The sequence below is a fragment of the Salmo trutta genome, chromosome 13 (assembly GCF_901001165.1).
Source record: "Salmo trutta chromosome 13, fSalTru1.1, whole genome shotgun sequence".
NCBI lineage: Eukaryota > Metazoa > Chordata > Actinopteri > Salmoniformes > Salmonidae > Salmo > Salmo trutta.
The window spans coordinates 56,664,497-56,681,973 of NC_042969.1; the positions used below are offsets into that span (position 1 = coordinate 56,664,497).

Consider the following 17,477-nt stretch of genomic DNA (forward strand, 5'->3'; position numbering starts at 1 on the left):
CCTCCTCACCGCTGCCCATGTCCCTTAATGTTGATGATGTGGTTGTTACTGACAAGAAGCACATGGCTGAGCTCTTTAATCACCACTTCATTAAGTCAGGATTCCTATTTGACTCAGTCATACCTCCTTGCCCGTCCAACATGTCATCATATCCCACCCTTCTAATGCGACTATCCCAGATGTTTCCCACTCTTTTTCCCCTGTCCCGCTACAAAGTTTCTGCCTGCAGGCAGTCACTTAGTCCGAGGTGCTAAAGGAGCTCCTTAAACTTGACCCCAAAAAAACATCTGGGTCAGATGGTTTAGACTCTTTCTTGCTGCACCTATCATTGCCAAGCCTATCTCTGACCTTTTTAACATGTCTCTCCTTTCTGGGGAGGTTCCCATTGCTTGGGGGAGATTAAGCTGATCCTAACTGTTATAGGCCTATTTCTATTTTTCCCTGTTTATCAAAAGTGTTGGAAAAACTTGTCAATAGTCAACTGACTGCCTTTCTTGATGTCCATAGTATTCTCTCTGGTATGCAATCTGGTTTCCGCTCAGGTTATGGATGTGTCACTGCAACCTTAAAGGTAGTCAATGATGTCACCATTACCCTTGATTCTAAGCAATATTGTGCTGCTATTTTTATTGACTTGGCCAAAGCTTTTGAGACGGTAGAAGATTCCATTCCTGTGGGCCAGCTAAGGAGTAGTGGTGTCTCTGAGGGGTATTTGGGCTGGTTTGCTAACTACCTCTCTCAAAGAGTGCAGTGTATAAAGTCAGAAAATCTGCTGTTTCAGCCACTGCCTGTCACCAAGGGAGTACCCCAAGGCTCAATCCTAGGTCACACTCTTCTCAATTTACATCAACAACATAGCTCAGGCAGTAGGAAGCTCTCTCATCCATTTATATGCATATGATACAGTCTTATACTCAGCTGGACCCTCCCCGGATTTTGTGTTAAATGCTCTACAACAAAGCTTTCTTAGTGTCCAACAAGCTTTCTCTACTCTTAACCTTGTTCTGAACACCTCCAAAACGAAGGTCATGTGGTTTGGTAAGAAGAATGCCCCTCTTCCCACAGGTGTTATTACTAGCTCTGAGGGTTTAGCACTTGAGGTAGTCACCTCATACAAGTACTTCGGAGTATGGCTAGACGGTGCACTGTCCTTCTCTCAGCACATATCAAAGCTGCAGGCTAAAGTTAAATCTAGACTTGGTTTCCTCTATCGTAGTCGGTCCTCTTTCACCTCAGCTGCCAAACTAACCCTGATTCAGATGACCATCCTACCCATGCTAGATTACGGATCATTTATAGATCAGCAGGTAAGGGTGCTCTTGAGCGGCTAGATGTTCTTTACCATTCAGCCATCAGATTTGCCACGAATGCTCCTTGTAGGACACATCACTGCACTCTATACTCCTCTGTAAACTGGTAATCTCTGTATATCCGTCGCAAGACCCACTGGTTGAAACACTCTTAGGCCCCACTCCCCACTATCTGAGATATCTACTGCAGCCCTCATCCTCCTCATACAACACCCATTCTGCCAGTCACATTCTGTTAAAGATCCCCAAAGCACACACATCCCTGGGTCGCTCGTCTTTTCAGTTCGCTGCAGCTAGCGACTGGAACGAGCTGCAACAAACACACAAACTGGACAGTTTTATCTCAATCTCGTCATTCAAAGACTCCATCATGGAAACTCTTACTGACAGTTGTGGCTGCTTTGCGTGATGTATTGTTGTCTCTGCCTTCTTGCCCTTTGTGCTGTTGTTTGTGCCCAATAATGTTTGTACCATGTTTTGTGCTGCTACCATGTTGTGTTGCTACCATGTTGTTGTTATGTTGCTACCATGCTGTGTTGTCATGTGTTGCTGCCATGCTATGTTGTCTTAGGTCTCTCTTTATGTAGTGTTGTGTTGTCTCGCTTTTTGTGATGTGTGTTTTGTCCTATATTTGTATTGTATTTTTTTGTTTTATTTTTAATCCCAGGCCCCCGTCCACGCAGGAGGCCTTTTGGTAGGCCGTCATTGTAAATAAGAATTTGTTCTTAACTGACTTGCCTTGTTAAATAAAGGTTAAAAATTGGGGCAAAACATGGAGGCTTTCAGCAGGCTGGCTCCATGGTTAGAACACTGTTGATGTGTTTTCCATATTAACCACTAGGTTGCAGTACCACACCACTTTTGTCCGTTTCCTCTGGGTTGCAATAGTCAACCATAACAGTGGAGCTTATTAGTGCATAAGGAGTTTGAGAAATGTGTTGAGATGCCTGAATTAATAGCTATCAAGAAATAACTGTTGATCAGATTGTATTACGTTATGTGTAATATGTACTCTGTTTTTAATTTTAATCAACATTATTTTTCATGCTTTAGGATGGTCAAATGTGAAATTATGTTGGCATACAGTAAAAACAGCATTCTAGACATCTGCACATCAGAATACTTTGACGCTAAAGAGTGAACAGTGGAGCAGACAGGTCCTTATACAAGCCCATGTATTACCATACACAGACACATACTATAATATATACAAGCCCATGTATTACCATACACAGACACATACTATAATATATACAAGCCCATGTATTACCATACACAGACACATACTGTAATATATACAAGCCCATGTATTACCATACACAGACATATACTGTAATATATACAAGCCCATGTATTACCATACACAGACACATACTGTAATATATACAAGCCCATGTATTACCATACACAGACACATACTGTAATATATACAAGCCCATGTATTACCATACACAGACACATACTGTAATATATACAAGCCCATGTATTACCATACACAGACACATACTGTAATATATACAAGCCCATGTATTACCATACACAGACACATACTGTAATATATACAAGCCCATGTATTACCATACACAGACACATACTGTAATATATACAAGCCCATGTATTACCATACACAGACACATACTGTAATATATACAAGCCCATACACAGACACATACTGTAATCTATACAAGCCCATGTATTACCATACACAGACACATACTGTAATCTATACAAGCCCATGTATTACCATACACAGACACATACTGTAATATATACAAGCCCATGTATTACCATACACAGACACATACTGTAATATATACAAGCCCATGTATTACCATACACAGACACATACTGTAATATATACAAGCCCATGTATTACCATACACAGACACATACTGTAATATATACAAGCCCATGTATTACCATACACAGACACATACTGTAATATATACAAGCCCATACACAGACACATACTGTAATCTATACAAGCCCATGTATTACCATACACAGACACATACTGTAATCTATACAAGCCCATGTATTACCATACACAGACACATACTGCAATATATACAAGCCCATGTATTACCATACACAGACACATACTGTAATATATACAAGCCCATGTATTACCATACACAGACACATACTGTAATATATACAAGCCCATGTATTACCATACACAGCCACATGGTACCTCTACCACATAGACACAGACAACACACAAACAAGCCCCCGTGTGCGTGCGCACGCGCACACACACACACACACACACACGGGCATACTGTAATGTATACATACACATGCAATTACTTATACAGAATGCCTCGTATGCAAATGAATGCACACAGACACATGACCTCCCATACATTCATACATATGGAACCGCCTCATTCAGAATTTTAAATGAGCAACCTAATCAAATTTGCCTAATGAGACATCTGGCATTCTGCCTGCTTTTCGATCTTTTAACCAGGTCTAAGAAACATCTGGGCCCTTCATCAGCCCAGTCAAACCTGATGAGAGAGAGACTGATGGAGGAACAGTGGCTGAGACTTTACCTACTACACACACACCTACATACATGATCACGTGATATATTATGCATACATGGGACTATATTAAACATTCAGTCCAGCCGTGAATTTGATATATGGCGGTGACGAGCACACAGATGGCAGACGCCTGAAGCTTTTAAAATTAGGACTTCGCTAGCTAGCTGCAGCTAAACATAGAGGCCGTCCTGATGCAGAGTGAGAGAAAGAGAGAGGGGAGAGGGAGAGAGAAAGATGGTCACACAAAGGTACCCACTCGCACGCACGCACACCTACTCACACACACAAAGTACATGCACATCCAAGCACAAGGCAACGCCAGAACAATAGACAGTCACACACACATTTTGGAAAAACATGAATCTTCACACTAAACAGTATATCACAAACACTTGTTCCTCACACTAAATGTATACCAGTATCAGTGTGCCTGGTGGGTGTTCTCCCCTCCCCCTTGATTGACAGGCATCTAACGAGCAGCTGTTCTAATGGGCCTGGCAGCCTCTCCTAATAGTGATAAATAGATGAGAGACATTTGTGAATCAGGACCAAACACTTTTCAATCAATTATTCACGACATTACTCCAGTTTATGCATCATCAGGCTGCTACACATCCTGGCTGTTCCCAGGCTGGAAACAGTATTTGAACTCTGTGGTACACGACAGTAGGAGCTACCAACTCTTGTTTTCCCCTCTCTGGTTCCTTTCTACATCGTCCTGCATGATTTTTAATGAAGGCTTGTGAAAGCGAGCGGAGCGTTGTCGTTGGATCCTGACCTGTCTGCTCGGACTATGGTCGTTCCATATGGGACAGCACGTCACCGAGCTGCTCTGTCTGTCACTGTCTCTCTGGCCTCCACTCTTATTTTGTTTGTCCCTTTTGTCCTATTCTGCTCTTTCACTCGTTGTCACAAACCGCTTCCCCCTGTTGAGGCTTTGTAGTCGGACACTTTTCCTCTAGCTTTCTCTCACTCTTTCTTTCTTTCTCTCCCTCTCCTCCCCCCTGTGTGCAGCTCTCTCCCCCTTGTCTGAACTCTGACAGGTGTGTAATTGAATGATTAATGACCACCAGAGGCCCTCCTCCGCACACACACACACACACACAAACACACTTGCGCACGCACACACATTCCGCATTCCTCTTAAAAACAAACCACACACAGACATCTAAGCAAAATTGATATTTTTCCTCTTTTCGTGCACCTTTTCATTCATTCAGACCTATTAGCTATAGCACTGATACATATACAGTATGCATAGGTTTTATTCTCAAAACACAATCCTCAAATACAGAGTTGCTCATATGAAGACTTAAAAATAGGAAGCAATATTGTTTAGCCATTGTATTTCTGTAACACAAATAATCTGTAACACATGTCTGCCAAACTCCTGCTGGGATTCATTATATTTGTATAATGTTCTCACAAATATTGAATACATCTGGTTTACATTAAGGTTAGGTTACTGTTATATTTACAATATAAATATATTTTTTAAAGCTGTATTCCCCCAAAATGTGTTTTTAAAATATTTTCTCCTGCTCTAGCCTTCCAGTTCCTCCAGTGTTGGGTTATTTCATTATTAAGATAGACTTAGTTGCCATAATGACTTCACGCTATACGCTCCCTCACTGATCTCTGTGGCTGTACACACTGTTCTCTCTCCCTTCTCTTTCCCACTATTGGCACATTTATGCAATGCAATTTCCACTAGCTAATGGATTTTGTGTTTGTGTGAGGCTACGGACTCTAGCTATCAAAACCAATCATAAAGTGAAAACAGTATGAATAGCATCTCACTCCTGCTGTCTGTCTGTTTGTTGTTGGCTCTGAGATCTCCTTCAGACTATCATACAGTCACTTATGTTCTCTATGGGACTATGGTGTTTAAATAATAATTGTAAGTGCTTTTCCAGCTCCAAAGTCACTTTACATAGATAATAAGAAAGAGGAACACATTCATAAATGAACTCTTACATATGTTCAGGAAGCTCGATGTAAACAATGGACCTGCAGTGCAACAAATTATGAACCAACTGTGTGTCCATGGATTGGGGACTACATTTATAGCTGGGACAGGACTAGCATGGCAAGGGTTACACACAAAAAAAGAGTGTCAAGATGGTCAAGGCGTATGAGTGTGTGGACAGGAAAATATGTGGTGGGACTTGGAGTTAGCCCTGAGGGTCATAAAGCCAGGCCATTTCCTGTTGACCCTTGTATGAACTCTGACCCCTGCTGCAGGCTGCATCTATCACAGGACAGGGGTGAGGTGGGGATTGAATGGATGGCCGGGTGGAGGAGGAGGGTTTAGGCCAGGCCAAATGTGTTTGAATTGTGTTTGACATTTAATGAGTAATCACTTTGGCATGGATTTGAACCTTGTTGCACATGGCTCTGCAGATGGGAGGAGGTATGAAGTGAATGAGGAAGGAATGTGGAAAGACGGAGTAAAAAATTAACAAAGAGCTAAACTAAGGGAGAGAGGTCAGGGAAGATGCTAGGCTAGTAGAGATAAATAAGAAAAGTGCGTACAAAACTGCAGCATACATCAATTGAAAATGAGCCAATTAGCATATAGTAATGACATGTGATTGTACCAGGAAGAAAATATGAATATTTTCAAGATTACCTAATACTGATTTGTGTATTTCATTACTGTTGACTTTTCACATCTGACAGCGAATAATTGGAGGGCAAACTCAAAGAAAAAGTAATTCACACACTTTTACAAAAGAAAGGTTTTAATACTATAAGCAAAATCATAACTGTAACATCGTTATCATCAATTATTGTCATCAACATTTGGAAATAAATTATTTTATCAGAGACCCATAAGGGACTGAGGAAGATGCAGCATGTGTAAAGTCCTTTGGCTGTCCTCCTCAAACACAACGGCAGACAACATGGACCATGAAATGGTCCGACAGGATCGTGTGCGTGTTCACTGTTTGGCTTACGGTGTGGATCCCACAGTAAACCCTACTATTCATGTCTGACAGGATCTTAAGGAGGTAAGTGATCAACTCATTCCAACGTATTTAAACAAACCAAGGTACGTCCTTGAACAAATTGAGAGAGACAAATTGAGCTCATTCATAGTGTACAAGAGTCATGCAGAGTGATACCCTGGAAGATCACCTTTCACAGGACTTTTGTCAGATCCCATCTCTCTGACACATATAAATACAAAAACAGATCTAAAAAAAGTCAAATTAAATAAGGTGGGTGTGTGTGTGACAGTTGTCGGTGTGGGAAGACTGGGTGTGGCCTGGGGCGTGGAGGAGAGAGGTTAGAGTGTATCACTGGCGTTCTGTCCAATCACAACGCTTCAAGCCTGGGCTGTGTGAGGTCATAAGAGTTATGGAGGTTAAGGTGACCCAGGCAGATCGGGAGCTGTGTGTCTGACCTGTGTCTTTCCGTTTGGTTGGCCAGTAGGCCAGGTGGGAGAGAGAGGCAAGTTGGCTGGTCAGTGGTCCGTGTGGGGTGTTCCTCTATGCTCCTAGAGGGGGCGCTATCCTGGGAGTCAGACAGCTCACTGTCACCATAGAGTATGTAGAGAGGGAAGGGGCTAAGGACGCTCGCCTCTTCCACCCTGAAGTGGGCTTGGCTCACACTCAAGGGCTCAGTGTGGTGTGTGTCTTTGTCTACGTCTGAGATAGAATGTAAGTATGTTATTGATGGTATAAGAGGGGCCAGCGGTGGTATGTTAAGGGAAGTGTATGCATGTTGCAGACAATGGCTTGAGTGGGTTGAGTGACTGTGGAAGTCAGTGTCTTACGGCGGGAATGTAAACATTTGGACTACGCCATGCTGTCGTAGTTAGCGGGTGGCGGGTGTGTGAGCCCCCCATCTCCCCCAGGATGGCCCCTCTCCCCTCTCTCCCCTCCCCTCTCTCCCCTCTCCCCTCTCTCCTCTCCCCTCTCTCCCCTCCCCTCTCCCCTCTCTCCCCTCCCCTCTCTCCCCTCTCCCCTCTCTCCCCTCTCTCCCCTCTCCCCTCTCTCCCCTCCCCTCTCTCCACTCTCCTCTCTCCTCTCTCCTTCACACCCTTCCTTCTCAGTTAGTGGGCGTGTATGTCCAGGCCCTGGCCTATGAGGGGATCGGCGGGGTGGGGGTGGGGCGGCGGGTGCAGCAGCATGGCGGGATGGGGGCCGGGGTAGGGGTGCAGGGACGGGCCGGCGTGGGGGTAGCCAGACTGGGACAGCAGGGCCCCGGGGTACTCTCCAGGAAGAGACGGCATCCCCTGAAGACCTGTGGAGGGGGAGAGAGACACAGAGCGAGAGAGAGAGGAATTTATATTAGGAGGTACTGTACAGCAACATACCACCGAACGTGTCCACCAAATTATTGGTAAAAACACTAGGGTCATGTTGAGTCTGGCACACCATAGCAAAACCTTTTCAAATGGGAAAATGGAAAAGAGCATTTCTTATTGGAGTTCTGGTAGTGACTCCCTGCTTCAGTCCATTTTCTTCTCCTTGTTGCCTAATGAACATGACCCAGTCGTTCTTATCTCTGTCTCTTACCTGCTGCCCTGAGACCCAGGTGGGCTTGGCCGTCCAGTCCATAGCCCCCCAGTGCTGCTCCCTCTGGGCTGTAAGGACCACCTTGACCTGGTCAACCAAACACACACCCACATTATTCACCTTACCTGAATGTCCATATCGATCAGCTACACACATCTGCATTCAAAATACACACATATAGCATCAATACAACCTAGGAATGTATAGATACATCAGTAACAATACATTAGAGGAGGGAATACAGTGGTCATTATCACCTGAGCGATTTGAGTGGTCAATCATGGGCTGTACTATTCTCCGTCTTGCATTGATAAACCTGGAGAGGAAGGAGGGGATATGAAAAAGAGGGAGAATAGGAGCAGAGAACACAAAGAGGAGGAGAATTGAATGGAAGGAGAGTCAGTTAATGGAGAAAAGGACTAACTCTGGGAATATTAACCTTTCACTTTTACAACCACTTAACCCCTTCATGGTTCACCGTCAATCCCCATTATGACAGAGGGAGTATGGATCTCTGGGTGATAATGGATTGATCAGTATTGATGGGGTCAGTGGAGGTCATGCTAAGGTCCGGGCGACAAGGGACACAGTACTGTAGTAAAACACAGAGCTGATCATTGGTTATTGATCAGGGGGGTACTGACCAGTTGTTGACCTGCAGGATGGTCAGGCCTGTGTCCTGTGCCAGCTGCTTCTTCTGCTCCTCTGAGGGGTATGGGTGCTGGGAAGGGACATTCAGAACAAGGGCATTATGTATTTGCCAAACTGGTTGAGATTCAGCAAGAGCATGTCTAGCCTTTGCTTTTGGCATAGATTATCATTGCATAAAATCATCAAATGTATAATTTTGGCTCATACATACACCACACACAAATGGCTCCACAAGTATCTATGTAGAATTAAAAACCCAATGCATGTATGAAATAAATATGGGAGTTCTACAACCATTAGATGAATACTGATGACTGACATTATATCTGAATTCATCTCTCTCTCTCACTCACTCACTCACTCACTCACTCACTCACTCACTCACTCACTCACTCACTCACTCACACACACACACACACACACACACACACACACACACACACACACACACACACACACACACACACACACACACACACACACACACACACACACACAGTCATAATTAATGAGAATGACTAGAGTTTTTTAATATAACTGCTAATTACCAGAATGACTTCAATTCACCATAAATTGTTCTCTCTCTGTTCAGAACTATTCAATATTGAACCTCTATTTCACACATTATCTCTGTCATTTCATTCCATTTTCAACTTCTTTTTTTGCATTATGTGAACGATATCCCCTTCCTCCTCTCCCTCGTTCCTCTCCTCTCGGCTCCCCTCTGCTTTTATCTCATTCTTCTCTCACTATTCTTTCTACTGTCTCTCTTTTCTCACCGATAAATGCTGGAAGAGCCATGCCCTCATGATGTTGGTTGCCAGTTTGGGGAAAATGCCCCTCTTCTTGCTGTTCTTTCTGTCTCGGTCCGTATCGTCCTCCTCTCCCGTGCTGGGGGAGGCCAAGCCCCCATCCAAACCATCCCCTGCCAGAGGACAATAGAGATATGGCATTAGCACAGTACGTGTGTGTGTGTGTGCGTGCGTGCGTGTGTGCGTTGATGTCAGGTCTATTTGTGTATGTCGATTATGTTGTTAGCATGAGTGTTTGAAAAGACAAGTGTGTGTTTGTGCAGGCGTGTGTATGAGTTAGTGTGTTAGAGGTACCCGTATCGCTGCAGTTGTCTGTGCTGTGTGAAGGCAGGCCACACGACATGCCAGGGGTCCCTAGTGGAGTGGACGCACAGTCATCTGGGTCCCGCAACCACGACTGATTCTACAGAGAGCGAGGGAAGGAAAGAAAGAGAAACATATTGAGATGAACAGGAGAATGAAGAAGGTCCGTACTCAGTATTTGTAGTCAAAGAAAGCACCATTTATTCCCTCTTCAGGGACAAGTGTTTTGCCTGACAGGGCTTCATCGGTGTCTTTTTCAGAGACATATTGAGAGAGAGATATAGTGTGAAATCTGCTAGCCAATCATCATTCAAGTGTCACCTACCTGCTCTGACAGACTAGTGCAGGAGCCAGTGAAATCCTCCACGTCGGACTTGGACCCGCCCTCCCTGTCATCCAGAATCAGGTCTGTGGGCATCTTGCCCTTCAGGCAGGTGATGTAGCGATTGCAGAAGTTATCACACAGGTCATGAACCTGGAGAAAAGAAGACGAGGAAGGGGGAGAAGAAATGGTGTCAGGAAATAGTATAGTAGTGTGTGGTTTAGGTGTGTGACAGCTGATCATATCTGGTTTGCCTGCATTCAGCAGTCACTAGTCTGAATCATAAAGGGTAAGAGGAGAGAGAGAGAGAACGAGAGCAACAGACAGACAGAAAGAGAGACAGAGACAGAGAGCGAGAGAGAGAGACTATATTTTAGATGAATGAAGAAGCACACCTTTTCCAGCTCCAACAGGTGGAAACGTAGTACCTGGATGGCCTGGATCATCTGAGGAGAACAACAGATTGGTAGCTATGAACACCAGCTATTCCATATTGTAGCCTAGAATATTACTATGACTGAAAAACATGCGTATGAGTTATTCTTAATCGATTTCTAAGTTACTGTGTGTCGCTACATGTAGGCTATGAGCATTTGGTTCTTTTGCTGTTAAAGTATACACATGTGTATTTATTTTCATACCAGGTTGTCCAGTTCAGGATTTGTAGAAAAAATGGGCTTCTCTGAGCGAATCTGAATCACACAAGGAAAGACGTCCACGGTCATTTGGATAATAGTTGGAGCTCGGAGGTTAATATTTTCCCTGTACATGTGACTATTGACCTTCTAATCTCAAATCTAATCTAATCATGAATCCTTGTCACTATGATACATCCCACATACAGTACACAGCTGTTCTCTGATTGGCTCGTAGAGATGTAACTCGCCTGTTTGGCGAAGGCTGCGATGTCATCGTTGAAGGAGTCTGAGGAGCATACATCACTGTGATTGGTCAGGCCTTGGAGGTGGGGAGGGACTGAGTGGGATGTGACGTCCCGCGGGGAGCAGGTGGCCAGCTCACACTTCTCAAACACCAGGGCCAGCAATGGAAACAGGGGATGACTGTGCACACAGAGTTAACATAGGCGCACACACACACACACACACACACACACACACACACACACACACACACACACACACACACACACACACTCTCTCTCTCTCTCTCTCTCTCTCTCTCTCGCTGTCTTCACACACATGCATGTACACAATACACACACATATCCCAGCAAATGTATATAGGCACAGAGCACACTGATGGTAAATATACATGCATACTGTTAGAATGAAAAAGAAATCTAACAAACACACACAACCTGCAGTGAATTAGTTCTTTTCTGCTCACCCATAGATCTGGTCCCTGTGGTGTTTGAGGGAATCTGGGACAGTGTGGCCATAGTGAGAGGGGTGCAGTGACCTCATGGCCTCTCCATACCCCCCCACGGGCATGCCCTCTGACCCTGAGTAGTGCACCAGGTCTTCATACTGAGGAACAGGGGGGAGAGACATAACAGACTGAACATGTGTGTCTGGTGTATTTTAATCATCTGCATTTTGTTGTGGAGAGAAGTGGAGAAAGAGAGAGAGAGTGTGTGTGTGTGTGTGTGTGTGTGTGTGTGTGTGTGTGTGTGTGTGTGTGTGTGTGTGTGTGAGAGAGAGCAAGAATTAAAGAGAGAGAGAGAAATTAGGAGATGAGGCCCCCTGTGAATATGGAAGCAGATCACTTCGAAGCCGTAGCTAATTTTCTGACTAGAGGCTCCTTGCTGAGCAGTTTTTCAGAGGGAAAAGCGACATCCACACTGGGACAATTGACATGAGATAAACAAACACACAGAGATTCATACATAAACATGAGCCTACGCTCTCTATCTCTCACACACTGTCAGTCTCATATCTCTCTCAACCTCACCGGGCTGATGTGTGTTAAACTGCCGCTGACTTCAGTCTCCAAGGCTTTTCTCCTGTCATCAAAAGCCAGCGGTTTTCTCCTGGATTAAAGTATGGCCAATCATAGTCCCATATGGCTGCGTGATCACAGCGTGCACCTGCTCTGCGGTTTTGTCGGGCCACCTTTTGTTTCATGGATACTCGCTATTAACGCAATCGCCAATATCAGATTCCGCGCCTTTCTTTACAGGAGCTCTCCGATTACAGTGCGACTGTAGCCGCTGTGCGTCAACGGATCAAAGCATCGAAATCAACATGACGAATTCTTCAAATTGTCCCAAAAGGCATGAGGCTGAGCTTCAAATGTGAGAAACACTTACAATGTTAATACGATTAGAATTAACTGCAATCCTCATATTTATCATGATAGTTCAAAGAGAGAGCTTAGTTTTCTATACGAATATATAGGCATAAGCTATATCATTTCATTTTCTCGGCAACTAAGTTGAACATGTTTTTTTACCACATAGGCTATTACATATATAATAAATATTAACGCTGACATTAACCACAGACCAGTGGATTTATATATAACAGCAGGCGCATCCTTCATATTTTGTTCTCGCAGTTGTTTTACTTAATAAATCAGATAGAAGAAACTATACAAAGCCTTGTTTGAACTTGCAATGTGCAATATATTCAATACATACAAATCACTTTCCACCAGATTGCCTGTTGGCAAAAACAAGCTTTGCAAACATTCGCCTTTAGCCTGTATTTCCAAAGCCATTCAACAGTTTCATTATTCTCAAGGAGAAAATATGTTTTTGTCCAACATTTTGTCAGACAAATGCAATGTATTTTATTCGAGTAGCCTATGTTCAAAATAAAAAGCAACAATGGGTAGGCCTGCGTAAATGTACATTTGTATCCTCCGTTGTCCCAACACCCCGCCTATTCCAATGAAAAGTGATAGAGTTTGTGACAATAGTTTTCTATTTAGTATACATATAGGCCTAATACACGTAGGTAGTCTATGCAAAAAACAGAAAGCTCTACAGGTTTCCAAACGGATCTATTTTCTTTCCGTTGAAGGTAGCCTAATAGCAATATGCTCGAATGACAGGCAAGTGCCACCAATGGTAAAGAGTGGGATAAACTGTATATTTTACAGTACATGGGACAACATATATAATTTATCAAATTCACTTCCCTTTGGTGCATATAACCAGAATTAGGCTAATTATGGATAATTGACTGATACACTTTCTTGGCCTTGTTTCAGTGAACTAAAGTAGCCTATGTCTGAATTGTAATCAAATTTGACAAATAAAGTACCTGTTTTGTTGACTTTAATTAGCGTAAATTACGAAATTCTTAACTAAATTAGACTAATATAACGAAAATCAAATGTAAAATGTCAATGAAAAGCGACTGCGTAATTGTCATCTGTAGGCCTAATTACAGTAAACCGAAAAATCCTATCCTGAAAAGCTACTTTGATTTGCACGACCCGAAGCTGTTGACACTCAGGCTATATGACATATCAAAATGTATTTCCTCACTCAACTGCAAGCCGAACGTGTTATTACAACACAGATAACAAATAGCCTACATCTGACCTATGACCTTTTTTCCGTTTGAATTAAACATCAAGACAGATACAGAAAAGAGCAACAGTTCACTGCATGGGAGTTTGACAAGTTAAAATGTGGTAGATATTCAGCGGGTTAGTGGTGTGTGTGTTATGTGTGTGTGTGATACAATGTCATGAGTAGCCTACTATGGCAATTATCTTTAGGAATAGGAAAGAGTAGCACAGTGCACATAGCAACGGGATCCGCGAGCCGCCGACTCACTATAGCAAAAGAGTTGACCTACTTAGCGACTTGGTCTGCCTCACCTGTCTGTCTTTTTCCTCGACCTACTCACTACACCTCATACTGTATATGGACATATCATGTCTTTCCACTTCACAACCACTTTTATTAGTCCAATAATCGACTATTAATTCCAACAGGACACACACATTCTCAGTTTTAAATAGACTGTATTTCAAAAATGACACTATACATATTGAAACCCAGATAAAGGTTTATGGTTATCAAGAGAGAGTTTTTACACCCTATATAAGAGCTATATAGACCATAAGACTCCTGAACATCTAATCAAATGGCTACCCAGACTATTTGCATTGTCCCCCTCCTCTTTTACACCGCTGCTACTCTCTGTTGTTATCATCTATACATAGTCACTATAATAACTCTACCTACATGTACATATTACCTTAACTAACCCGTGCCCCGCACATTGACTCTGTACCGGTACTCCCTGTGTATAGTCTCTTTATTGTTCTTTTACTGCTGCTCTTTAATTGTTACTTTAATTTCTTATTCTTACTCGTATTTATTTTTAAACGGCATTGTTGGTTAGAGGCTCGTATGTAAGCATTTCACTGTAAGGTAAAATGTACCTGTTGTATTCGGCGCATGTGACTCATACAATTTGATTTGGTTTGATTATATGTTTATGGTCCTAAAGCCCTTGTAAAACAATGAGAAGAATCATTCTGACAGTTGTTCACTTCTACGTGACCCTATATTGAAATATAAAAGTAAACAGCTAACTTATAAGCAAGATAATATATGAAATGTATAGGCCACTATGTAGCCTATATGAAATGTATAGGCCACTATGTAGCCTATATGAAATGTATAGGCCACTATGTAGCCTATATGAAATGTATAGGCCGCTATGTAGCCTATATGAAATGTATAGGCCACTATGTAGCCTATATGAAATGTATAGGCCACTATGTAGCCTATATGAAATGTATAGGCCACTATGTAGCCTATATGAAATGTATAGGCCACTATGTAGCCTATATGAAATGTATAGGCTATTTCCACATTTCAAACTAGGCTACTTGACATTATATCAACACGACCCTAATGATTTAGGTCAGGTCAGTCTATTTAGGAATATTTAGAACATTCACAATTATGTCAATAAGGTTATTCCTTAATAACTTGACTTGAACTCCTTGACCAACGACATATTGCTGCTGCCTTCATTGGCCCTGTATAGCTGGGAGCTGTGGCCTACGCGAGGGAGGACAGGGAGAGAGGGTAGACAGGCAGCGAGGGGCGCTACGTCAACGCGTAAGGACCGAGCAAAGAGGCAAAATGCTACATAATAACCAAACTAGCAAGATTATTATCTGGAGAGAATGATACAGACTACCGTGATACTACACATGATGAGTGAGTGTAAAGGATGCAGTAGAATAGAGTAAACAGCCATCCTACCCTCTTATCCATGCGACACGGAAGCCAATCCTACTCCGGGAAGGATGAGACCAGACCCGCTGTCCAGCGCAGGCGTTCTGCCTCCTGTATCCAGAGGATCTGATGAAAAATAATGCGCTCTTTAATAAGCTAATAGAGGTGGAATTATAACAGTTGAAGCATCAAACAATTAAATCTCATCATTATTTACAAGGGGGTTGGTTAGAAAAAATGAACAGCTGAACCAGAGTGTACATCATAATTAGGCTACACCAATAGCCGAGGCTACTATGGGCTACAATAGGCTACATATATTTCCGAAGTAAATCGAATCGTTACTTTTATTGCAAGCAAGCAGCTTTATGATCCAAACTTAGAGGTCCACGACCACAAATGCGATGTGTATTCAATATATATCACTGATAAGAACATATAAACCATTAGGCTGTTACATACAGGCATCAAAGATTACAGAAATACAATACACTATTTTAGAAAAATATGATTCTATAAAATATCCCACCGAAACCTAGATTTGACGTATAAGCTATAGTCACTCTCAGGCCGTGCTCGAGATATCCTGCATAGGCTTCGGTTTCGAGAGCGTTGTGGTAGGTCCGCACGTTATGTTTTTGGGTCCGGCTCGCAGGCGAGATGCTTGGTGAGGAGAAATAGCGTCCTTTTTGGCTGTTCTCGCTGTCCATGGACTGTCGCGGCAGGCTGGAAAATGTCACAGCGACTTTAGTGATGTTGCTTTAAACATTGAGAGAGGCAGAGACTATGTGGGGAGAGATGGTGGTCGGGAGTTGTTTGGGGGGTCAAAACACGACGGGGTCTCTCACCCCCACCTTCTTTTCACACACACTCGCGCATTACAAACGCAGGATCCCCTCGTTTTATTCCAATGGCACGCACTACACTCACGTAGCATGCATTAGCACAGTTTATTCGCTCCCGTTCACGGCTGCTGAGCCATGACAAGATAATGTCTGAAAACTCGAAGATTTGAAGTCGAACACAGCTTTTTCTTCATATTCCATAATCTGCAGGATAGTGCGCGCATTTATTAATGAGTTATCGGTACTGGAAATAATGTTAATATTGTTTCCAACACTTGCCTCAAGCATCTGGAGTATCCCAACTCTCAGTAACTGCATTTGTTGTTTTTAGTAGCATGTCAAATTAAGTAAAATTCACAGAAAATGCTGATGATTCTTTCTGATAGGCTATTGACATGTTGGTTATTGGCCGCACAATTCAGAATTCAGATACATTCTGTATAGCCACGTTAATTCAACAACCCTGGAACAATCCATCCCAGTGCATTTTGGTAACATATACAGTAAGTCATTATAGAAGAGGCTACTAAATGTCTCATACATTGGTTCTACGCAAGATATCCTATAGTTTTACGCATGATAACATTATTTTAGGATGGCAAATCAGGTCATAAATAATTTTCAATAGTGAAGGCCTATGACAATACATTTATTGGCTACATTTATTGTCTGATAATGACTATAGTAGTGTTTTTTGTTTTTGTTGACTTAATGTAATATAACTTTCTTATATGTGTTATTGTTTTTACCATCGAGGACCACTTTTGGAAACAAGCGTTTTAATTAATAATTTCAAGTGGTATCCTCTGGGTCCACATTGTACATGTTGTTGAAATTCAATTCAATTCTCGTTTAAACTGCCCAAATGTACCCACTTTGCTTGGAACAGCAGGCCATTTTATTGTTCTGAAGATGTGTAAAAACCAGGCTACCTTTCTTCTCATTCTAACTGGAGGGAAAACTTCCACAGCTCTGTGGACCTCGTC

General features: G+C 42.7%; 1 protein-coding gene across 2 annotated transcripts; it reads right to left on the minus strand.

Moving 5' to 3' along the window:
* Nucleotides 1-7,890: 7,890 nt before the first annotated feature.
* LOC115206118 (homeobox protein meis3) lies at nt 7,891-16,530 on the minus strand. Of its 2 annotated transcripts, none has more exons than XM_029772718.1 (13): nt 16,210-16,530; nt 15,674-15,772; nt 11,824-11,963; nt 11,363-11,537; nt 11,118-11,168; nt 10,872-10,922; nt 10,480-10,629; nt 10,146-10,254; nt 9,819-9,964; nt 9,033-9,109; nt 8,646-8,704; nt 8,389-8,475; nt 7,891-8,113 (listed from the first exon to the last, which is right to left on the minus strand). In XM_029772718.1, exons 2-13 carry the CDS (start codon nt 15,683-15,685, stop codon nt 7,923-7,925), a joined length of 1,248 nt encoding a protein of 415 aa, XP_029628578.1. In that variant the 5' UTR covers nt 15,686-15,772; nt 16,210-16,530; the 3' UTR covers nt 7,891-7,922. The 2 variants fall into 2 exon arrangements, with proteins under 2 accessions (XP_029628578.1, XP_029628576.1); XM_029772716.1 differs by having other exon boundaries at nt 16,176-16,529.
* Nucleotides 16,531-17,477: the final 947 nt, after the last annotated feature.